Below are 26162 nucleotides of genomic sequence, written 5' to 3' on the forward strand. Positions count from 1 at the left end.
TGTATTGCAGTAGAATTATTTGCAATAAGGTAACTACAGTTAATGACAGTGGAAGACTCGAGAGGATATCATGGACAGAGCAATAAAACACGTCAGTATACTTAAGAATCTAACATATTTAGGATACTTACAGTAAGTATTAATAGAAGGCAAATTGAACGGAAAAATTGAGAGGGTTAGCAAAGAATAATGTGGATGGATAATACTAACTGAATACATTAAATAAATACAGGATATATAAAACTGCAGAGAAGTAATGAAGATGCACTTTATTCAACCAGACGATACTTGAGGATGATGGCAATTCGCTGTTTCTTTGAATATGATTTATAAAATGTTTGTTTCTTTCTACTTCCTCTGAAAAAGTACCATTATATGATAGGAAGCTTTCTTATATTTACTGATGTGCTAGCAAGATTTATTAATGGAATCAGTATCTTTTATTCTAGCATCTTTAGTGCTTATACACTGTTAACATTCACCACCATTTTGCTGCTGTATATTCTAAGTGTATGTATCTATGCACATTGTCGATGCACAATCCGATTATGCTGGTTAGTTATACTGCTTCCGATTTTTGATTTCAGAAATTTTGTAGCGTACTGATTTCTTCGGAAACTGAAATTATTCTGTCTGCTCTTGTGTAACTTCATGTTTACTCTCGTGTAATGACAACCACAAGGGGAGAAGATCGAGTATGAAAGATTATAATCATTTCAAATTAATTGATTTATATTTGGAATTTTGTCTCATAATTCACTAATGATTTAAAGTGGAATATCTATGTTCAAGAGGCATGCAACTGTTTTTCAACTTTTAACTTTTTTTTCTTTTTTTCTCTACATTTCACAAGACAAGTCTAAAGAAATGTATCACTGTATATATGAGAACTGACCTTCATATTTCAGTTTCTTTTACGGTGGATTTCAATACTTATGTTCGGTTAGGATAAAAATAAATCATTTTTATGTATTGGGCGGAATCTTTAAGGAATAATAAACCTTTGTGTATGCGATAACATTGATGCTATACACACTTGAAATACCATAGTATTAATGCTTAATGCAAATGCAGGAAATAATAATAATAATAATAATAATAATAATTATAATAATAATAATAATAATAATAATAATAATAATAATAATAATAATAATAATAATAATAATAATAATAATAATAATAATAATAATAATCCAACCCCAGAAAATTCTACGAAGAGCTTGGAGAAAATAAAATAGATATCAATGCAGCACCAACAGAAAAGTGCCACAAGTTTGGAAGGTAATATGATCGGAGAAGGAACGACTTCAGAAAATATCTATCTAAATAACAAACAGAGGACCTTAACAACACTGGACTCCAATAACAAGTAAAGAGGTCACCCAGGGACTTCAGAATTTAAGCTAGTGGAAGGCACCCAGACACCACAAGATCCTCAACTTTTGGTTGTAATATCTAACAGGAACACATAAAACTCTGGCTGAGAAATTACCTGGATGGCCTCTGGAATGGATATTATATATGGATGAAATAAAACTGTACGCTACAAATGATAAGACTCTGGAAACATTACTACACACAGTACAAGGATTTACCAAATAAATAAACATGAAATTTGGCTTAGAAATAGGCAGTCTTGAATTTTCTTAATATATATGTCAAGCAGATTAGCGCAATGAGGAAGTGTAATGGAGAGAAATGTCCTTGCGTATTTTCACTTTTCCCCAGAGATACTTTTGCACTTGTTAGCTCTACTTAGCACACACATTGATTTCTCCATAAGGTTGTTTATATTCCCTTTGACTCCAAGAGTTTTCAGATACACCAAGAACAAAATGTCTGGGACATTGTCCTAAGCACTCTTATAATATAGCTACCCAAAAGCTACATTCTTCTACCTTAAGCTTGTCTCCTGTAATACCCTAACAACTATACGTACCATCATTGGTTTCCCCTTCATTAATTCCTACATCCTCTTTGCACCTCTTGCAATAGCTTCCTCTTTTACATTATATATTCGATCTGCTAATTGAACAGTTATTAGTAATAAGAAAATGATAGATGCACAGTTATTGACGACTTCTTCTTCTTCTTCTTCTTCTTCTTCTTCTTCTTCTTCTTCTTTCTTCTTCTTCTTCTTCCTCTTCTTCTTCTTCATTATATTATTATTATTTTTTTTTCTTCTTTCAAATTTGCTTCCATTTCTTGCCGAGTGTCTTCCTGACTCCTAGGGCAAAGAAACTCATAGTATACATTGGTAGGCCATTAAACTAAACTCAATAGTTCGTTCTTTTTTTATAAGTTAAATTAAAATACATGAGCAGTAACAGTTCTCACATCGACAATGCTCTTCTCAATACGTGTGATGTACCAGTTAAGACAATCTTTTGCACTTCTTGCAGGGATGGTAAGCCAAGGATCATTCTCATATAATTTTCGGTTCCCTTCTTGATCATTCCTAGTGCTCCTACGATCACTGGTATTGTAACCGCCTTGAGATGCCACATTTTCTCAATTTCAATGAGTAGGTCTTTATATTTTCTGAGCTTGTCAAACTCTTTCGCTGAGATATTATGATCACAGGGGATGCTCATGTCGATCGATAAGCAAACTTTATTGTTTTGGTCTTTCACAACCTTGATGGTTCGGTCTGTATGTACTGGAAAGTCCCACAGAATGGTTACATTTTCTCCTTCAGTTACAGCCTCAGGGTGGTGATTATACCACTTGTCGGCAGTTTTGATATTGTAATGCCGACTTATTAGCCACTGGAGATATTAGCCAACTCTGTCATGTCTTAATTTATACTCCACTGGTGCTAAGACTTTACATCCAGAGATTAGGTGGTCCACTGTTTCAATCACGTCGTTGCAGATTCGGCATGTTGGGTATGCTCCATTTTTCATCACATTGGCCTGGTAGTTCCGGGTTAATAGGATTTGATCTTGAGCAGCCAGGATGAAACCTTCGCTCTCTGCTTTTAGCCCTGAGCTCCGTAGCCACTGATCGGTTTGCTTCTGGTCAACATCAGCTTGTTTGCTGCGGGTCACATATTTGCCGTGCAGAGGTTTCTCCTCCCACCTATCAGCCAAATGCTCGTGCGCTTTTTTCATTGCCAACAACAGTTGCCGTACTTCCCTCGGGTTGTTCAGTTTGGGTATCCTGCACGAGATCAATAGCAAATGTTTTGCTTTCCTTTATGATAGAATGAAGCTTCTTCCGTCTCTCGTGATTTTCCACGAGCTTTAGCATCCAGTCATTCGATATTTCGAGATATTTGGCCAGTCCAATTGTGGTTGTTTTGTAAGCTAGTTCAAATTGGATCAGGCCTCGACCTCCTTGGGCTCTGGGAAGGTAAAGGCGATCTACGTCTGCCTTTGGGTGGTGCATCCTATTACAACTCATCAGCTTGCGTATTTTCCTATCTATATTCTTTACTTCACTCATATTCCAGTTCAACACATTGTAGCTATAAGTAACAACTGGAACTGCTAAGGAATTTATAGCTAACACCTTGTTACGTGCATTTAGTTCAGATTTCAGGACTGCACGAACTCTCCTATAACATTCCTTCCTGATCTTCTCTTTCATGCTTGCATGCTGAATACCAGAGCCTTCATTTATCCCTAAATATTTGTATGTTTGTTCTTGCTCAAGCTCTCTTATGACTGTGTCAACATCTAACACGACTGAATTTGTAGTCTTCACTTTCCCTTACTGGAAAGTGGCCTTGGCACACTTCTCAAGTCCAAACTCCATCCCGATGTCATCGTTGAATGCTTTCACGGTGCGCAATAGGCCTTCAAGTTCATTATTGTCTTTACCATAAAGTTTTAAGTCATCCATATAAAATAGATGGCTTATTTTTTTATTGGCAATTTTATACCCATATCCTGTTCTGTTTAATTCACTTGTAAGGGGTATTAGGGCTATGCAGAATATTAAAGGTGAAAGTGAGTCACCTTGAAAAATTCCACAGTTGATGTTTATATTTTCTGAGGCAAGTACTCCATTAGAGTGGTATAATTGGAGATTCGTATTCCACAACGACATATTGTGCTTCAGGAAGTTTGAAATCACTGGGGAAATTTTGAAGATGTCCAGCGATCTCAAGATCCATGGATGCGGTATACTGTCGAAGGCCTTTTTATAGTCAATCCATGCGGTGCTGAGATTTCTGCGCTTGTTGTGACAGTTCTCAAGGATCATACGATTGATTAGCAGTTGATCTTTGCATCCGTAAGAGCCTCGGCGGCACCCTTTTTGTTCAGTGGGGAAAATATCGTTCTTCTCCATGAATGCATATGTTTTCTCCGCCAGGATAGATGTTAGGATTTTATACGTGGTGGATAGACAGGTTATAGGCCGATAGTTTTTTGGAAGGTTGGTTTCGTTATTCTTTGGGAGTAGGTAAGTAATGCCACTTGCTAACCATTCAGGTGTTTTCTTTGGGTCTCTCATAATACCATTGAGCAGCTGAAGTAGCTTACCGTGTTGGCATGGGAGCGATGCGAGCCAGAAATTCGGCACCCTATCTTTACCGGGGGATTTCCAATTATGGGCCTTCGTGAGTGCCTTTCTTAGGTCTGCTATTGTGATGTCTTCCCATGCTTGTTGTTGTAAATTTTGGTAGGATCCTTCAGTTTGTATAATCCAGTCTGCATTTATGGTGTACGTCTTCTTGTCACTCCAAATCCTTTTCCAAAAGTTTTGAACTTCTTGCATGGGAGGGGGGTCTTTAACGGTTACTTTCTCCTTCCCTATTTCTCTGTAGAATTTTTTGGCATTGGATGTGAACAGCTTATTTTGCTTGTAAAACTTGTTTCTCTTCTCAAATCTTCGTATTCTTTGGGCTTTTGCTTGGACTTTTTGTTTCAGCGTTTCTTTTATTGATATCAGTTCTTCTTGGTGAGGATCCAAATTTTCTCTTCATCTTTCTTCCTGTTCTGGATCTTACATCATTTCCACATATTAGTTCATTTAATATTGATATTTCCCCTCTCATAAATTCAATCACTTTTTCAATTTTACTTCTCCAGGTTTGATTTCTTCCCAGGTTTTGTTTTCTTTGTTTTTTCGGGGGCATACAGCTGGTTTCAATTGCCCTAGCAGAAGCGTAAATAATTTCATTTAACTCAGTAAAATCAGGTTTTAATTCTCGTATTATTTCATTTGTTACATAGTTGCCAATTTGGTTTTATTTTTTATTTTGGTTTGTATTTGAGAGTTTATGAAGTGGTTCTCTATCATTCATACTTGTATGTCTTACAACTTCAAGCGTATTTAGAATTTTCTGCCTCATTTCTGCCATAGACTCTCAGCAAATGCGAGATCTTCAGTTACTGTTGTTTTTTCGTTTTCCTGGCTATCTTTAACAGGTACAATAGAATTTCTGGTATCTTCAGGCCTTTGCGTACTTTGGTCAGATGGCAGTCTTTCAATTAAGCCTCGTGACGGGATATACTGTTCATCTGATTCTTCATTTCCTTTGTGTCTTATATTTATGTCATTTTCCGTTGCGTGCTTGATCGCGCTTATTTCACTGTCTGTGAGTCTGTTGTTTCTAAGGATATCCCTCCTCACATTTGCTAATTTGTTCTTGTCCAAATAGGGCCTACTGTCTTGATTCCGTGTTCTCCATATACTGTAAGAGTTTGCGGTGTGTCTCTCTTGAGATGGCCTACCTAATGCATAGTAATAAGCGTATATTACTTCTTTATACTCTTCTCGGGTCCATTTGTTCCGCTTACATTTTTCTTTCTGTGGTGGTTGTGGTGGTGAACTTGGAGGGCTCGAGTTGGGGTATTTCCCGTTCAAGTGACCATCCATGTCCGTATTCGGAGAAGTGTTTGTGCCAGTTGATGACTTTTCGATCCCATGCTGGCTCTTCCCTGGGGGGCGCGCTTCTAGATTAACCATAGGACAAGCGATTTGGTATACTGATTTAGTTTTCCTTTTAGTTTCCAAAAACATTTTGGTGCTACGATAATGTTATCATTTTTTAGCTTTGATTGGCTCGTGGGGAGACGGCCATCATTGCCGTTACAATTATAATTGTACCATTATAGCAGCCGTAATCGGCTTATTATTGTTATTATCATCACCATTATTATCACTATCATCATTATCACCACCATTACCATCATCATTTTCGCCATCACCACCATCATCATCAATGATATTGTTTTATGTGTAGTCACAGCAGTATCTTATTATTGTTATTTTTGTTTTTTTATCATTATCACCATCACAGTAGTGTCCGTCTGTCTCGTTGGCTGGCTTGGTGGTTGGCTGGCTGACTGTCTTCAACGCCAGAGTTGCCTGTCAAATAATACTTTCATATTTGGTTAACAATAGAGCCGAGGTGAGGTTTGTGTTGGTTGAACTGTTTGAGTGTGTGTGTGTGTGTGTGTGTGTGTGTGTGTAGATAGATAGATCAGCACTATTACTATCATTATTATCATCATCACCATCATCACCATCACCATCAGTGATATATATATATATTTTTTTTTTTTTTTTTTTTTTTTTTAGGTGGGGTCCTATCGGTCAAAAAAAGTTCAGATGTTTACTACTATTAGGCTTTAGAAAAATTAAGGAAGGGCTGTTCTGAATTGTTTGTGAATAGAGAAGATGTGTTCGACCAGAGAGAATCTTAACATCATCATTTTTTTTTCCATGTGCGTTTGTGTTATTGCAATAAAAAGTGTTTGTATATTTCGCGTAAGGTAATATTGTGGAGGTTGAAGTTGACCCATCTAGAGATGTTTGTATGTCCAGTTAGAAGAACAGGTGTGTTTTTACAATAAAAAGTATATGTTTACATTTATATTTGAATATTCTGGGAGGAAGCAAAGAAAAGTCAGATTTTCATAGAATGTTTTAGCGTTTTGTAAGTCCACAAAAAGAAAAGCGTGATGTTTTTAGAGAGAAGAAAAAAAAGGGTGCTTACAGAGGCAGTTGTGGGTATTAAAGTTTTTAAAGCCGATCGGATGTATGTTTGAAAGCTGCAGATATGTAAATTTGTAAATTTCTTAACCCACTTTGAAGAGAATTTTAAATACTCACGAGGTATTGTATTATTGTATTATTATTATTATTATTATTATTATTATTATTATTATTATTATTATTATTATTATTATTATTACTGGGCTCTTTTTTTAAGGTGCGAAAATAATAATATTGGCCATTGCTAAAATGTCAGGATTTGGCATGTATTTTGATATAGCTTTTATATTATTGAAACATGTTCATGTTCAAAAGCATTTTCCGAATGTTGTTTTAAATATAAAACCTAGTTAGTGAACACTTAATATCAACATGTCACACAATTCCTGACTACTAAATTCATTCAAATCCCTACGCCAGACTATAACTGACACTCCGTCTCAAACTACAACGATATATCCAATGTCGAATTTATGAAACTGTTTGATTCTACAAGCACTATTTCTATTTAAAGTACTTGAAGTGTCTTAGATAATTTACTTCGGTGAAATATTCTCTCTACAGTAAAGTAAAGATAACTCATTCAAGATAATCCTTTCTTATACAAAGAGGAAGATAAGTTGTTATATAAATCATCATCCCAATTCCTGCCTATCACTATGTATCCTCTGCTTTGAACTAACTTAAGGATGCGATAAAATTAATTTACATCACGAATGTACCCCAGCATGGCCACAATCAAATGATTAAAGCATATAAAAGATACACGATGCCAGGCGTGAATCATATCTTTCTATATCAGATCTTTGATGTATATATCTTGAGTAATTTTCTAGGGCTCCTAAAAGTATTCCTTTCTCATGATGAAAGTATAAGAAACCATTCGATATTAACTTTGTAAATAATAGCCTGATTTTCTCCGCACAATTTGTTCTTTCTCCTTTTTCTCATCTCTGGACATTTTCCACTTTCTGACGAAGAGCCATGCTCGTAACATTATTTTCACAGCTACTTTTCCGTCTAAAAATTTTAATGAGCGTCCATCTAATTTATTCATTTTGTTCTTCTATTGAAATTATTTTCTTTACTGTTCCGTAATTTCCATGTGTGTTTGTCTGTGTGTGTGTGTGTATGTGTACAAATCTACACACACATATATAACTATTTTTTCTCCTATTTGTTTCAGTCATTAGACTGCGGCTAAGTTGGTGCTCTCCTTTAAAGACTTTTAGCGAAAGTTTATTCATTTAAGCCTAGTATTTATTCTAACGATCCCGTTTACCAAAACGGAAATACACCAACACCGGTCGTCAAGCTCTGGTGGTGCAGAAGCAAAGCACAAAGTGGCACACACCGTCTATCAAGTCCACTCATAAGGATTACTTTAGCCCGAAGCTATAATAGAAGACACTTTCCAAAGTACCACGCTGTTGGACTGAGCCGAGAAACACGAAACGCATAAATGATACAACAGCAATAGCTTGAACAACACTTTTCAACAGAAAAATTAGCATGCCTAATTAGTCTGGGTTCATGTTCCATTGGTAGCTAACGATATGAAAGGACTATTAAAACCACCATTTACATGCTATTATCTATAGATCTATCTGCTTCGATTTCCATTAAAATTCACATACACACAAACACATACACTCAAAAAGAAACATGCACACACATACATATATATCATAGGGCAGGCGTATTTTTGTGGTAGGAAGTTTGCTTCTTAACCACATGGTTGCATGTTCAGTCCTACTGCGAGGCACCTTGCGCAAGAGCCTTCTTCTATATCCTACGGCAGACCAATGATTTCCGCATGGACTTGGTAGACGGAAACTGAAAGAAGCCCGTTGCATATATTCCTGCTTCCATATTTCCTGAGCGCCTATTAATAATAATACTGTAATTGTTCCACGTGTTGTTGTTTTTTTGTTTTCCCGTTTGGATTAAAATTATATATATATATATATATATATATATATATACGGATACCCCTAGGAAATTGACAACCGTCAGGTTGGTATCCATAGTTATGGTAAGACCGAAAGTTTTCATCATTTGGACAATGCCCTTCCTAAACCGATCTTGTGCTGGTCCATTAGTATTTGTCGTCATCTTTGTAAGTGGCGAAATATATGTCCGAAGAAGTCTTGCCCAACGAGTGGTAACAGTCCAATGAGATCGCATATGCCTACTCCATCATATGCCGACATGGTCACAGATAGAACCTGCATTTTATATTGTGTCCATTTACAAGAATCTTATCTCTTTCTCTCCCTATATATCTCTCTCTATATATATATACATATTTTTATATATTTGTTTATATATTTTTCTTGCTTTATATATTTTTACATATTTTTTCTGTATATTACCTTTCACCCTGCATATTTTTGTGCATGTGCGTATATAGACATGTATACGAACATAATTGTGCGCGTATAAGTATATAGATATATGTATACATATGTGCGTGTGCGTGTGTGTGTGTGTGCACGTATAGGCGTATGTGTGGGTATGCATGTATGTGTTTCACGCGAGTGGACGTGAGCATATGCATATAGGCCCATGTACGTGGGTGTGCGTGCGTGCATGTGTATGTATGCAGGTGCGAGCATACGCGAATTCTATAAGCGTTTTTTTTTTCTTTATTTCTCTGACGAGATGCCGGAGCAGATTTCCGCCCAGTCACCCGAAATTCTGAGTTTTATTATGACAACCCAATAATTGCCATATTATAATACAGATACATTCCACTATTTGCATAATATCGAGTTCTCATTCATTTTTTTGTTGTTATACTATTACTATTAATGCACACACACACACACACATACACACACACACACACCCACACACACACACACACACACACACACACACATATATATATATATATATATATATATATATATATATATTATATATATATATATATATATATATATACATAAACAATATTGTTTTATAATTATGAGTATAATTACAATTAGGGTTCGACAAAAACATTTGCTTCACCACATACCGAACTTTCGAAATAGCAGCCAAAGAACTTAGCTATTTGTTCTACTGGTTGCTATTTCTAAAGTTCGGTATGTGGTGAAGCATATTTTTTTGAGTAGAAGTAATAGCTAATTTCTTTGGCTGCTATTTCTAAAGTTCGATATGTGAAGAATCAAATTTTTTTTGCCGAACCCTAATTATAATTATACACATAATCATAAAAAAAAATATTGTTTAAGTTTACCATTTAACATGCCGAATACTACCTGGCGGAATTATTATTTAAGTAATTAATTAATTTTACCCTTTAGTATTATTGATTATATATATCTATATATATATATACATATATATTTGTGTATGTGTCTTTGTATCTGTGCATCTCCCGTCAGCACCGCTTGACAGCTGATGCTGGTGTGTTTACGTCCACGTAACCTAGATTTTCGAGAAAAGAGAGATATAGAAAAAGTACTAGGCTCCAAAAAATATGCCTTGGTGTCGATTTTCCTTGTACAACCCTTGAAGGCGGTGTACACCGTGGCTGCATACAAATGACGGAAAATTAAAAGCTCATATATCCTGTATTTCACGCAATAACGTATTCAAAATAATAAGCAACATTTATTTTCTTGACTCTGCTGATCGTAATACACATAAAAAATTGATAAAATATACCTGCGTCATATTCCACCATTTTGAAATTTGCACCATAGGTCCTGTCACGTTAAAACATGCGTCGCCAAATAATATGATTTTAGTTGTGTTTTCGTGCATCATATCAAAGAATAAGCGGGTAGCAACAGCCATGTCGCACTGTAAGAGGAAAACATAAACATAAAAACATATTAGTAATGAAAAATGTCTTAAATATTTGTGAAGACAGGACGACATGAAAATACATAAATATTATATAGAGAGAAAAGTACGTATGACTCTGACGGAAAGAGATAAGTTATTTTTATATAATTTGTATTTTATACTTTCATTCATAAACTGTTTAATTAGGCACTTAATTTATCAAATTACCTGAGAAACTGTTCAAGTCATCCACACATCCGGATTTCTATATCAAATTTCTGCCGCTTTGCTTCACAAACGCGAATATGCAAACGAACCGAAATGCATATATGCATACGATACTCATTCACAAGCGTATATATATATATATATATATATATATAATATATATATATATATATATATATATATATATATATATATATATATGTGTGTGGGTGTGTGTGTGTGTGTGTATTTGTGTATGTGTATGAGTCTGTGTGTACCTGCGTGTACGTTTCTATGTGTGTGTCTGTGTTTGTTTGTGTGTGCGTATGAATGTATGTATTCGTCCATGTATAAAAATGAATGCCATATGAGCACCAGATAGAGGGAAATCTAGAAATATAACAACGCTTAATATAATACGCAGTTCAGATTATACAAAACCATATATATATAAATATATAAATATTATATAATATATATATATATAGATATATATATAAGCATGTGTGTGTGTGAGCGTATGTATGTGTGAGTATATATATATATATATATATATATATATATATATATATATATATATATATCTATATATATTTAAAAAACAGGAGATGTCGAACACGAGTGGTGATATATAAAAAAGGAAATGAAGAAAATGCTGACAAATAATTGAAGTAATTTATGTAATTTAATTAGGTGAAAGTTCTTTTTACCGGTTGCGCATTTGTTATGCTTATCAAATATAAAAGAGAGATTAGAGTCTGTCTCTTATATGTGAAAAAAAAGAGGCTCCAGAGTTGTTTTGGATTTGCTTGCTTGGTTTCGCGCCTAAAATTTGATTGGTCATTATGAAGGGGTCACGTGAATGTTTGAATGGAAGTTGGTGTTGGGGTAAGAAAAAAGGCTCCAGAGAAGTTAAAATTTGGCTAGTGTCCCGCCTAAAATTTCTTATTGGCCATAATAAAGAGGTCACGTGAATGTTTAGAATTTTCGAAAATAGTGTTGTTGAAATTTCTTATTGTTCAGGCTGGTCAGTAGACGTCATGTGGATATTTTAAATAGCTTTTTAGCGCGTAGTTAGGGAGTGTATTTTCCGCTTGACTGGATAAGTAAGTTCGTTTAGAACAGGGAGAGCTGTATGTATGTATGTGTGTGCGCGCGCGCGTGTGTGGTGTTTATATGTATGTTGGGGCGCGCGCGCGTGTATATATGTGTATGTGTGGGTACAATTTTCAATATTTATAGTTCTGCTGGCCTTGTGCCTGTATCGGGAAGCAACGTATTTGTGTGAAGTCAATATTTACAGCCATTTCCAAAAATAGTGTTGGATGTTTTGCACCCGTATTCAATTATGTGTATGTGTGGAACCATATATTTGTGGTGTGTCATGGTGTTATATCTGGGTAAAGGTGTGTGTAGGGTGTGTGCAGTGTTTGTTGTGGGTTCGTGTTAGGGGCATGTGTTTAGATGGTCTGTATTTATTAATAAGGTGGGATTCCATGGTTATTCGCTGGGTATGAGTGGCATTGTCTTTAAATTTGTAGAGGGGAAAGATTCTAAAATTGGGATGGAGTTGTGCGGCACAGGTATCAATATGTGCACTAAATGCTATTTTTCTATATTCCTGTATTTTTATTTGGGATCTGTGGACAGTCATGCGTTGGCGGAGGCTATTTTTTGTTTGGCCTATGTAGTGTTCATTACAGCCCGAGCAAGTTAAGACATATACTAGGTTTTCTGATGCGCATGTGAATTGTGTTTTACTGGTGAAACGTTGTCCTTGTTTAAAAAGGATTCCGGACCTTCTATTAGGTTGATGCATATACCACAGTTGGGTCTATTGCATTTGTTTACTGTGGGTTTAGTTGTTGTGGTTGGCAGTACTTTGGCATTTGTTAGGATGTTTTCAATGATTTGGGTTGCCTTTTGCTCTTTATGATTTCGTGTGTTAGGAGGATTTGGTTCATTCTATGGTCCTTTTGTAATACAGGAATGTTCTGGAGGATGGTGTCAAAAGCTTCATTGTTCAGGGGGTTGTATGTAGAGATGTATGTAGAGTATGGGGTTTCGATGTAACAGGTTTAGGGCGTCTAAGTTCCTGCGTGCTGAGTTTTAGGGCGCGTTGGATCCCATTGTCAATTAGTGACGTGGGGTAATCCCTGCTTGTTAATGTGCCCTTGAGTTCTTGTAGACGTAAGAGACGGGTGTTTTTATATGGAGACTATAGTGCAAATTCTCTTGGCTAAGTTGTAGGGAATGTTAATTTTAACGTGTCTAGGGTGGCATGAATTGAAAGGGAGGTATTGCTTGGAGTCTGTGGGCTTGTAGTATATGTCTGTTTCTATTTTTTTGTTGTGAATTTTAATGAGGATGTCGAGGAAGGGAATTTGTTGAGGGCTGTATTCCATTGTGAAAATAATGTTTGTGTTGAGCCCATTTATAAGAGTGTGAATTCGTTAAGCTTCTCGACGGTTTCGGGCCAAAGGATGAAGCAGTCATCAAGATATCTCTTCCAGTTCTTCTCTATGTGTGTGTGGAGAGTGGTGCCAAATTGGTTAAGAACGTTATTATAGAGGGTGATTTCCAGGTATCCCATGACTAAGTTGGCGTAAGTAGGAGCTGTTTTCGTTCCCATTGCCGTCCCTGATTTCTGTCTGCAGAATTTGTTGTTGAAGGTGAAGAAATTATTCTCTAAGATGAATTTGAGTCCTTCTAAAATAAATTCCTTTTTGATGCGGTGTGGGAGTTCGTTGGAGTAATTATCCAGCCAGAATTGGATAGCTTCTATTCCTAGGTTGTGGGGGCTGTTGGAGTAAAGATTGACTACATCGAATGTTACTAGCAGGGTTTGTTCAGCAAGAAGTGTATTGGGGAGGTGGTTGAGCATATCTAGATCGTCCCTTATGTAGCTTTTAATGTGTTTGAGGAACGGCTTGAGAAGGGTATCAATGAAGTTGCTAAGGCGGTGGGTTCGCAAGCGGGACCTGCTATTATAGGTCTCAATTTGAGGTCATTTGGTGAGGGGACATTGATTACAGAGTTTGTGGCTTCCTTGCATGCCTTACTTATTAATTCGCTTTTATGAATTTTGGGAATACCGTAGAAGAGGCTGGTTTTACTAGTGAATTTTGTGATGAAGTGAATTCTTTGTTAGTGAGTTCTTCTTTGTGGGGGTTGATCAGGGTTTTTAAGTTTCTCATAATTTTCTGTTGATTGTAGTGTTCAGCCTTTTCGTAATATGTTCCATTTTCCAAGGTGGAGAGTGCTAAGTTGATATAGTATTCTGTCTCCATAGCAGTACCCACACACATACACATATATACACGCGCGCGCGCCCCAACATACATATAAACACACACACACGCGCGCGCGCACACACATACATACATACAGCTCTCCCTGTTCTAAACGAACTTACTTATCCAGTCAAGCGGAAAATACACTCCCTAACTACGCGCTAAAAAGCTATTTAAAATATCCACATGACGTCTACTGACCAGCCTGAACAATAAGAAATTTCAACAACACTATTTTCGAAAATTCTAAACATTCACGTGACCTCTTTATTATGGCCAATAAGAAATTTTAGGCGGGACACTAGCCAAATTTTAACTTCTCTGGAGCCTTTTTTCTTACCCCAACACCAACTTCCATTCAAACATTCACGTGACCCCTTCATAATGACCAATCAAAATTTTAGGCGCGAAACCAAGCAAATCCAAAACAACTCTGGAGCCTCTTTTTTTTCACATATAAGAGACAGACTCTAATCTCTCTTTTATATTTTGATAAGCATAACAAATGCGCAACCGGTAAAAAGAACTTTCACCTAATTAAATTACTTAAATTACTTCAATTATTTCTCAGCATTTTCTTCATTTCCTTTTTTATATATCACCACTCGTGTTCGACATCTCCTTTTTAAAATATATATATATATATTATATATATATATATATATATATATATATTATATATATACTCACACATACATACGCTCACACACACACATGCTTATATTCACTTTAGCTATATACTTCCTCAAGTATTGATTTATTTCCTTACAATTTTGACAATGCCAAATAGATGTAAAAAGCTAGAAGCTGCATATTTAGTTTATATTTAGTTGTATAACATAAACTGTAATACGATGATACACAAGTGTTCATTCGAGCACTTACGTTCCATAAACCTTTAGGTGTTTTGACTCGTTGTCAAATGTTATGTTAGTCTGCTGACGAAGTGGAAGAAATTCACCCAGGAATAATAGAAACGGATAACTTAGAAATTTATCATTAAACTTGTGATGAATATTATTTATATTTTTTCCTCTATAGTCATCTTTTCATTGATTGTTTTCACTGTTTACCGTCTGGAGCACTATGGGTGTTTTGTATGTGCAGTGTTTTGATTTATCTTGTAGTTTGTATTGAAAGCATCCTTTGTAAATAATATTATTATTATTATTGTCATTATTATTATTATTATTATTATTATTATTATTATTATTATTATTATTATTATTATTATTTATGGTTTCTTTTCATTATAACTTTCTTTCTGCTGCTTTAGTAGTAGGCATCTTCTGGGGGTCAAGAGTATCAAGGGCACTTTCGTTTTGCTATGCATGCTAAAATTGTCACCACATTCATTCCATTCGAAACAAAGAGCGCTTTCCGTAGTATATGGGCTGTACCCATCAAGGTTACCTTTTGTAGCACACGGAGATTGGAGTTACTACTAGTGAGTTGCTTAATGCACTTCTCAGCCCCCTTCTTTATCATTTCCAAAATACCAATTACTACTTGTATTGTATTACTAAGCTTTCACATTTCAATTTGCAGATCTTTACAGTGAGAAACATTTTTGCATAACTTTCTTGAGACATCTTGATCTTGTAGGACAGATGTATCTATTAACAAACAACTTCCTCTGTTGTAGTCCTTGATCACAATGTCTGGTCGTTTGGAGTCCATTTTTTTCTGTCTGTTTGTATTGGGAAGGTCTCTTTTGACCTCTGAGGAGTACAGAAACAGGATTGGTCGGCCATTGAAGATGGCACTGGCAGGCGCGATTATTAACAACAAATGGTGGCGTGCCCTCAAACGAGCCATCAAATTTGAGTCAATAAAATTTACTAAAAAATTAACAACTCAAAATGATAGAGTAGGAACGGATTTTGTTAAGACCCTAGAAGAAGCATTGAGTACTGGCAGTGCAACCCAAGTGTTGGCTGCGACATTGGCGCTCAAGCAACACCTCAAGACTCAACACGATGGGTGTATTTTGAGGGCTAAGATTCATGCAGGGGTGAGAGGGATCAGTACAGGGAGATGGACCCGTGTGAGGACCATCCAACATGGCAACGATGCCAGAATAAGGTCTGTGATGAACAAACACGTGTAATTGGTAAACGAACCCGAGGAGATGTGCAACGTTTTTTACAAGCATTTCGGCCAGCTTTTCGGGAGGGGTGATAGACCAGCACGCAGGGTGGATACTATGGACTTTCCCGCCAGTTTGTCACAGCTCTCGGGGCGGAAAGCAGAATGCTGTGAAAAGCCGATCAGAGCTGCGATAGTAGAGGATGCCTTGTCGGATTGTCGTGGGGTCAGGTCACCGGGACAAGATAGTTTCCCTACGAATTTTATTATTGCATTTCATAATTGTTTGGGCACTAGGTGGCTTGCGTCGTCACAAACTGACAATATAATGGGTTCATACTCTAATCTGTGAACCGAGGAGTGGTGACGGTGCTAAGTAAGGACCCAGATGATGGGGATCTTGGGAATAATGTTCGACACATCCCTCTGCTCAACGCAGAATTGAACATTTTGACCAGGGTATTTGCAAACAGATTGGCAAACAATTGGTGGTGCATTCACACACACACACATCGTGACATTCTTCGCGCATCACCATACCCACGTAATCCAGGAGGACAATGCTCCCTCCCATGTGACCATCACCACGGACTTCCTGCATCAGCACAACATGCCGTGGCCGGGTCTTAACCCGGATTTGAGCCCAAATGAGCAAAACCTGTGAGATGGAATCCAGACATGGCTGAACCAGGTTGTCCGAAGGCCGGCAACTCGTGTTGAACTGGAAGCAGCTTTCCTCAGGTTGTGGGTACAGGTGCTAGTGGCTTTTGAGAACTGCCTCATGCATTCCATGTTCCGATGGTGTATGGCCGTTTTGAACACCCAGGGAGGGCACACACGATAAGAAATTTGTCGATCTCGATGTACTGGACCCTCCCATTACCAGAACACATGACTACAACACATGGAATGTGGCCAATGTGCATCCAGGAAATTGACTTTATCAGATTCATCAATATTTAGCGTTGACCTATTGAAATTAAAACATATTTCACAGTCACAAACGTCTCGCCTTTCCCTCGCTGTTCAGTGTAGTGTGAAAGTTGTTAACACATTTCATCTTTCACTCTTTTTTTCCTTCTTATCTGCAATGTAAACTCACATACATATCGATAACTCTCTTTTTAATATCTTCTTCATCTGATATCTCTCTGCCAAATATAAGAAGTCAACAACTATCATTATTAGTGTTACTGCTATAATTACTATTATGAAGGCGGTGAGGTTGGGGAATTGTTATTACGCAGGGCTAAATGATTAGCGTATTTCGTCAATTGTTGTTGTTGTTATTATTATTATCATTATTATTATTATTATTATGTATTTTTATCACATGTTCTGCTGGAACACCTGGAGTCTTGCATACTCAGCAGGCTTGCTGCCTGCAGCCTTAGATATAATGCTATCTGTTTGTTTCAACTAATACTTTACTGAATCGATAGCAAACCGGGCGAAATGCTGAGCGGTATTTCGTCTGCCGCTACGTTCTGAGTTCAAAATTCCACCGGGGTCGACTTTCCTTTCATCTTTTCTGGGTCGATTAAATAAGTATCGCGATGAAGTAGACTAACCCCTCCCGCCAATTGCAGGCCTTCTGTCTATAGTAGAAATGATTATTATTATTATATTATTATTATTATTATATTATTATTATTATTATTATTATTATTATTATTATTATTATTATTATTATTATTATCCTCATCATTATTATTATTGTTGCTATCATTATTGAATGAGAGAGCAGTGCTTGTCATCTAAGAGACACTGGGATAAAATATACGAAGCCCAGTATACTAACCATTACTACACTTCTGATAAGGGTATACCAGGCACATGCATCACAACCATATGTGCGCAAGATAGGGATCTCATATCAAGATAAACAGCGCATGACCTTGCAGGTGGGGACCAGTTAGAATTTTTTTCGGGTTGAGTAGCCCATCCTGATCAAAAAGTCCCTGCACAAGGGTTGTTTAATGATGTTAAACAGAACACTCATATTTCCAAAGGTGAATTATCTAAACTCCAAAGACTTCATCTCAACTCAGGGCTATGGTGGATTCCACTACTTCTACTCGTGATCAGAGATGCACATATCGTCAGCAACTAATGGACATGCTCAACTGGTTAAGGTCAAGCAACTGACAAGCAGTGCGCAGAATATTTAATGTTATTGCATGTGAGCACCTATGGCTAAAAATGAATGATTTATTATTATCATTATTATAATCCTTAATCAATATAAATCTCAGTCTCAACATTTTGGTTAACTATACGGCGAGAACTTTGAGTTAGAAAATTCTCCCATTACTTTCAGTTATACATTAATGCCTTGGACGTATCTTACTTTGATTAGTAAGCAATTTCATTCCCAGCGGGACTTGAAAACAATATCAGCTGAATTACATTCGTGCCGGTGTCTGTGAAGATTGGTATAACCAGGATTTTGTCGTTTTGTGTCTCTCTGAAATATATTCTCTTGTGTATTTATTGAAATATATTTCTCTTAGTAATTCATGATTTCCAGTATATTCAAAAGCTCAATACACTTAGTCGAACATTTTATTTTAACTTGGCTAAGGTAAGGCAGTTAGAGACAACGTATTAAATTGTATCTCACATTCAACATAATGGTAATTTACGTAAGCACTCTGCTTTGCTACACACACACACGCACACACACACACACACACACACACACATACACACACACACACCACACACACACACACACACACACACATATATATATATATATATAGGCCTGCTCGCTTAACCAGTGGGGTGGCGTCCTTTGAAGGCTAAAACAATGCGAAGCGCATTGTGACCAGCGATGTGTAGCAACATAAGATAGCCTGGTTGGTCACGGTGATTATATATATATATATATATATATATATATATATATAGTTCCTGGTGAGGAGATTTTGATTGTGTGCCATGGTAAATTTAGCTTTTGGTTTCAGTCGTGAGTTCTGGTAATCTTAAATATTCTTTATATAGTCTCTTCGTTTCGTCTGCATAGATGTTGAGATTCATTTCGTGCTACATTTCTTACGTAGCATTTCGTAACCTAATTTATCTTCGCTTTTAGACTTTTAATTTTACACTTACTCACATACTCACACATATATACATACACAAACGAATATATAAATAGAAATTAATTAGCAGAGTTACTCGACGTTGCCCGGAAATGACAGTGTTCCTTATATATTAGAAGAAAAAAGCAAAATATGTTGTATAGAAATTTGTTATTCTAAATTCAATTTATTCTTCCATTGCGATACAATTGATTCTTCAATTGAGAAATCAATTCTGAATTCATAGTACAAAAATGCAAAAATAATAATAATCCAAAAAAAGCGAAAATACAAAATTTACGACTTTTATGAAGGGGGATGAATTCTATCACATACGTTGAATCATTATTATGACCCCTTCGTTCAAAAAAAAGTCTACGTGGAGGAGTTTCAGTGAATTGAGAGAATGAAAGAACTCTGTTGTGTAATGGGCAGATTGATTTTAACGACAGACTGAATCTGCTGGTTAGTACTATTTAATGACTGTTGCAATCTTATTCATTAATTCATGGTTGATACTTGCTACTTTCTAATACTTGGAGCAAGAATTGCCATTTCACACAACCATTTATATGAATTATAACTATTACTTAAGTCTGGAAATACCCTGTTCGTCAATTCAGCCGGGGGATTCCATGATAGCAATATTAGCTAAAGTGATATTACCAATTTCATCAAATGTTACTTTCCTGTTTTGATAGATCAGCTGTAACAAACATTGTTCCGCACATTGTTCCCCAACAAGTAAAGCTCATACATTAGTATCTAAGAATTTCTGTACTGTATTCCATAGGTGTGAAGACTTAATGCATGCTTTTATTTCATCAGATCTTGTTCGTCTCAGAATGACTGCTGATGTATGTCTGAAGTCTCCTCATAAAACTAATTTAACTCCTCCCATAGATTCACTGTCGCTTCCTTTTTCTGCTGTGTGTTATCAATCAAGATCTTCCATTGCACCTTTATGTGTCATGTTGCATTCATCCCAAATGATTAGGTGGCATTAGCACGACACACCTTTTGCATCTAAGCTTTGCTTATGTTACAAAATGGACTGTCACTTGTGAACAGGTATAGCGGTAATTTAAAGGTAGCATGAGCTGTTTGTCCTCCTGAGTGTGGAGTTTCAGCAATGCAAGTAGACGCCACAGCAACTGCAATTCTTTTTTTGTAGCCTTACCTTGGAGAGAAGCAATGTTTTACAAATGTTTTAGCTGTGCTATCTGGAGCATCAAGAATGAAAATTCCTCAGAATATTTTTCTGTGTGTGTGTGAGTGTATTATTGTTTCATGTTCTCAAAACTGTCTTCTTTTTCTGAAGCTTTTGTTTTAAATATTAATATATTCTAAAAGGAAATTCCACACAACGATTTTCTTTCAGTTTCGTTTGTGCCTTTTAGCTATTTGTCAGTATTAGTTTAATATCATTCTCTACTAGTTATTTTTTGTCCTAAAATGGTTTTCGAGCTCTATTTGTGAAAAAAAACATTTGAGAATTAAAGGTTAGGAGTTATATGCTAAATCTCACTACTATTATTATTTTCTCGTAATTATATGCGTTTTCTTATGTAATAAGAGTCATGTATAGATTATTACAACCAATATAAATTACTGATTGAGAAAAAGAGTAGAAACCTAAATTCGATTTTGGTATTTAAGTGAGCTTCTGGGTAGTAAATTAACACATTTTGAATAGTCTGTCCTAACATTTTATTTCCTTCATTTGTGCATGTTCAAATCTTTGATTTCCAAAATATTTAAAAATCAGTGTGGTTTCTGTTTTTACCGTTCATTTAATCTCTTACATCATCTAACATATCAGTGGTAGTAATTTTCTCATTTCAAGCTTTCTCTAATTTAGTGTATACGCGTGCTGTTTGTATGCTATTAGTTGTTTATCATACCAGGAAGAGGTGCAATTTAACGTCATGCGTATCTCGCAATACATATAATGAGACATGCCTGTTTTATATGTATGTATATATATATATTTTTTTTTTCGCAGCGTACTTGCACAAATCTCTTTATGTTTGTCATATCTCCAGCCTTGCACGATGTCTTTACACTTTCTCTTTCCCTTCCGCCATTGCTTCTTTGCCAAGTTGTTTTGGCGCCTTTTTCTCGCAGCCTCTCTGATTCCTTATCTCTCTCTCTCTCTCTCTTGGTCACTGCTTCTGTCCTCAGCCTTCCACCCTCCTTGGTCCCCTCTCTCTCTCTGTCCCTATTTCCCTCTCTCTTACCCCTCTCTCTCTGTCCCTCTTTCCCTCTCTCTTACCCCCTTCTCTCTCTAACCCTCTTGCGACTTGCTGTCTCAGCCATTCCGTTGCCAATGGCAGCTTGTTCAACATGTGTCCCGACACCGAAAAGGTAATTGTTTTTCCACGCTTGCTGATAAATTGTTTTTGTGTCTCACTTTGTCTCAAAGCCCTAGGGTGCCTGTGTCATCCTTGTTTTTAACCGTTACTGTCTTCAAAAAAGTTTTTTTCGTTTCATGTTCGTCTCTAATGCGTTACATTCTTTCCTTCTGGGGCTGGCCGATTCAGAGCAGATCTCAGAATTAAACAGCCGAAATTTGCAATGATGAATCGGTTTCTGACTGAAGAATGAAGGCTTTGAATGACCTGTCTGTTTTTTATGTTCGTCCCTTCGTGTATTTCACGTTATTTATATTTATATGTGTAAACTTTTATTCTATATATATATTCACCATGATAGATCGTTAGACCGTACACACATTTTTTCTGTGTCCCTTTCTGTAGAGGAACATGGGCGCGAAACATAAACTACTTTTTCTATTCCTGAGCGTTATACTAATACATCTGTTTGTTTTGCACACCACCTATCTTCGTCTTTTGTTTTTTCGTAAACTCTCCCTATATATATATATATATATATTATATATATATATATATATATATATATATATATATATATATATATATACGCATATATATATATGTTGATTAAACGTGTCCAAATGTGATTCAAGAGAAACAGGATCACTAATTATCTTTGAATATTGCCCTTCAAATTTCCTTTGGTCTTATATCTACAAATTTCAGTGTTGTTTTCTCTTAAATCTTTTCACGTACGTAATATTTATTGGCGTTCTCCCTGAAAAACAATCGATTCCACGGTACACAAAAACCAAGATCCTTTGTTCAATAGCAAAAACTCACAAAGTCTGAATTTTAAAAATAACAATAACGACAACGACAATGACAATGATGGGTTAGAAATTTTGGCTCAAGGCTAGCAATATAGAAGCAGGGGTAAGTCGATTAAATCAACATCAATGTTCAATTGATACTTAATTTACCGTCTCCGAAAGGATGAAAGGCAAATGTAATCTCGGTGGAATTTGAACTCAGAACGTAAAGCCGGATGAAATGCCTCTAAGCATTTTGTCCGGCTGCTAACTGTTCTGTCAGCTCAATAATAATTTGATTTCTTCCTTATCTACATGGTGGCATGTTACTACGAATAATAGGCCTCCTATTCCAAGAAAACAGCTAAGCAAGTAAGCAAATTATTTTTGAAAACTACCAATGCTATTACAGAAAGTTTCACAGGAAGTTTCACAGGAAGTTTCACAGGCGTCTCTATATAACATATGAATGTATACAGGAGATAAATATTTATTTCGCTTTCAGTTTTAAATATGACAGTCACATTTCATAGGGAAATAAAGGGATCTAAGTTGATGAGCGACATACAAATAGAAAATATAAGGCTTGCAACCCTGCAATTCTTTCTTAACTTCGGAATTTCTTTCAACATTGTCAACATTCCGTATTCCGTTGAAGTGGAAAATGCGGAATAGGATGAAAACACAATGCTGAAACATATTAAACTGTAGAGATTTTATTGCTATAGATATCTGGGTAAAGATGAAAGTAAAATTCCGTCTGTAAAGATGACTGAAGGCGAATGAAATGAAATCGTGGCAGGATTTGGAGACGTGTTCTAAAAGACGAACTATAGTAAAAAGAACATCCTATTTGCGATTAACACATGTTTCTGTGAAAATGAATTAGAAATATCAGGAATCTCAAAAAGAAAAGAGAAAAGACGATATTGTATACTGACATTGATATTCAGTAATTATGTATAGTAAAATATTTAATGTGGAAGTGATAATATACTACCAGGTTGTAGGGGAATAAGGCAATTTTCCAGGGTTCTCCCTCCTTGCTTATATGATAACAGTGTATTCTTCAACCTATTCTTGCTTTTTACAACTTGTACTAATTCTAATATAGTTCGCCAACAAAATTATTTTTGTTTTCAAAGCAACTATGCTTTGATATGACCGTATATCACATGAGAATCATGGTGTTGATTCTAATCTCAATTGGTGACTGAAGGATTGAAGCAACATTTGATGCTTGGGGTCTAGAGCAGTAGAAAAGTCATATTAATTCTTGTGTAACGTTTACAAAATAATTGACAAATTATTCTGTAATATCTGTTCGCACAATATTCTCTGAAACAATGTAGAATATTCAATAATGTTTCCCACAAAATATATTTAGAGACAAAATAACGTGGTCAATCAGGTTTATTTGCTAATAAAAAAAGTCCATGTCAATGTGTCAAATATCATCGAGATAAAATCTAATGGAATTTTAGAATATAAATACATACATATGATATCATATAATAAATACGATATCATGTTCCGTAAGAAAGATGGCATTTGTATATGAATAATCAACGACAGGATGCCGAATGAATATAATGCTGTGTAGAGAGAAATAGAGACGTTAATGAATTATATTCAATTAGCTATTGAATTCATAACGATACAGCAGTTAAGAAATTAGTCCCTCAGTACATTTGTCCTCGGATATTCTTAATTCTATACGTATAGACATCAAACATATTCACATCTATTTTCTACAATGTACTATACATTATGAGTCGGGAATAGAAATATCTGATGTATTTCTGAAAGATTGGATAATAATAATAATAATAATAATAACAATAATAACGATGACACATGCGAACAGCAAAGTTCGTGCCTATAATAATTGATGCGTTGGGAAAAGTAAGCCAGATATAGGCAAATGGCTGCAGGAGATTCAAATAGAATGCCCGGTAGACATCTTACTGAAAGATTGCCTCTTAGTGACAGCAAGTTTTATCTGGTGGGGGGGGGGCACGGCGACGACGAAAACCTGTTTTATATGGATAATCTCAAACTGTATACAAAGGATTAGAAAGACTTGGTTCCTCTAATCCAGACAGTAAGTGTATTTACTAAGTATACTGGGATGCAGCTTGGAGTAAATAATTTCACTAGACTAATTATGAAAAGAGGCCGGAAGATAAGCTCTAAGGTGCAAAATTACTAAGGAGACTGCAATACGGTAGGAGGAGAAATGAGAGAGAAAAAAAATTGAAAAACTGGGAAGGTGCTTGTAAAACAATTAAACCTAGGAAATATTAAAGTATTAATACGTTGGCCAATCCTGAAATAAGATGCTTTGCTTCATTTCCAAAATGAGCAATGCCCAGGTCAAAGAACATGGATAGAAGCACCAGGAAATTGCTTACAATGCACAGCATGTACCACGTTAAGAGTAATATTACCAGGCTCAAACTACTAATAACGGAAGAGAGCAGAAAATTACTAAAGAGAGAAAATATCCTTAGTACTGCAATATTAGTATTACAAAATGATGTGCCGAATGAAGAAAGAATACTATCAGCAGCTAAATCTGTCCAAGGAGTTGTTGAAACGGTAATAGAATTCAATTAGAGAAGAAAGATGAACAAAGGAAGCAAATAGAAAGGACTGGAATTATATGGCGGCCAATTCATGCAACGAACCGTGGTTGATATTGAAATCTAAAAAAAAGGTTGGTTATGGCTGATGGACGTGAAGCGAGAGACCTTGGTTCTAATTCGGGCTGCTGAGGATCCAGAATCTGATAAATGCAAAGACCGAAATAATCAGTCAGATGATAAATATAGAATCTGCGGGAAGAAGACGTAAGCATCAATCATCTCTTGAGTGATTACAGTAGTTAGCATAAAGAGTATAAGCGCTGAATATGTAGATAGAAGATTGCTTTGGGATGTTAGATATGTAATTTCGAGATTACATACAAGTGTTATGAACATGAACCAGATGTTATGACAGAGACAAAGAATTATGGTATCTTACAGCACATGCTCACATAGACTAAGTATACTCTCGAAGTTAAATGACAATTTAGTATTATAGGGGGCAACATAAGCAATATAAGATCATAGACTTTGCAATTCTCTATGATAACAGAGTCGATATAGAATACATAACAAGATCTAACCAGAGAGTGGAAGAGTCTGTGGACGACTAACAACACAATTATTCTTTTGGTAATTAGTGCACATAGCACATCTCCCTAAAATGCAACCTTAGATATTGACAGATACTGCAATTGGGGCACGTATTATCGATCGTATTATGAAAGAAATTCGTTAAAGAAATTTAGAAACATACAAGGGAGGGAGACTGACAGAAATACTTCAGGTTTCCTGAATGGAGAGGTCATTACTGATTGGATAATTAGGGAGCAGTCAGCACTTCTTATGAAAGACAAAACCGAAGGCTGTATAACTACTAATTATAGATCAATCACTTACTTATGAAGGGTGTTAACAGCAATATTCTCAGTAAGCTTTTATGAGTATTTTGAAAATCGTAATTTCCTTCCAGAAAAGCAAAAGGGTAGCAGGAAGA

General features: G+C 35.9%; 1 protein-coding gene across 4 annotated transcripts in view; it reads right to left on the bottom strand.

Moving 5' to 3' along the window:
* Positions 1–26162, bottom strand: part of LOC115214515 (gamma-aminobutyric acid type B receptor subunit 2-like) — a 1118481-nt gene that overhangs the window by 735876 nt on the left and 356443 nt on the right. For all 4 annotated transcript variants that reach the window (XR_005000211.1, XM_036505132.1, XM_036505134.1 and 1 more), the window contains exon 2: positions 10633–10770. Coding sequence is in view for 3 of the 4 variants with exons in the window: in XM_036505132.1 (XP_036361025.1) it covers positions 10633–10770 (138 nt within the window). In the remaining variant the exon portion in view is untranslated. The remainder of the gene's footprint in view (positions 1–10632; positions 10771–26162) is intronic.

The sequence above is a fragment of the Octopus sinensis genome, linkage group LG7, assembly GCF_006345805.1.
Source record: "Octopus sinensis linkage group LG7, ASM634580v1, whole genome shotgun sequence".
Taxonomy (NCBI): Eukaryota; Metazoa; Mollusca; class Cephalopoda; order Octopoda; family Octopodidae; genus Octopus; species Octopus sinensis.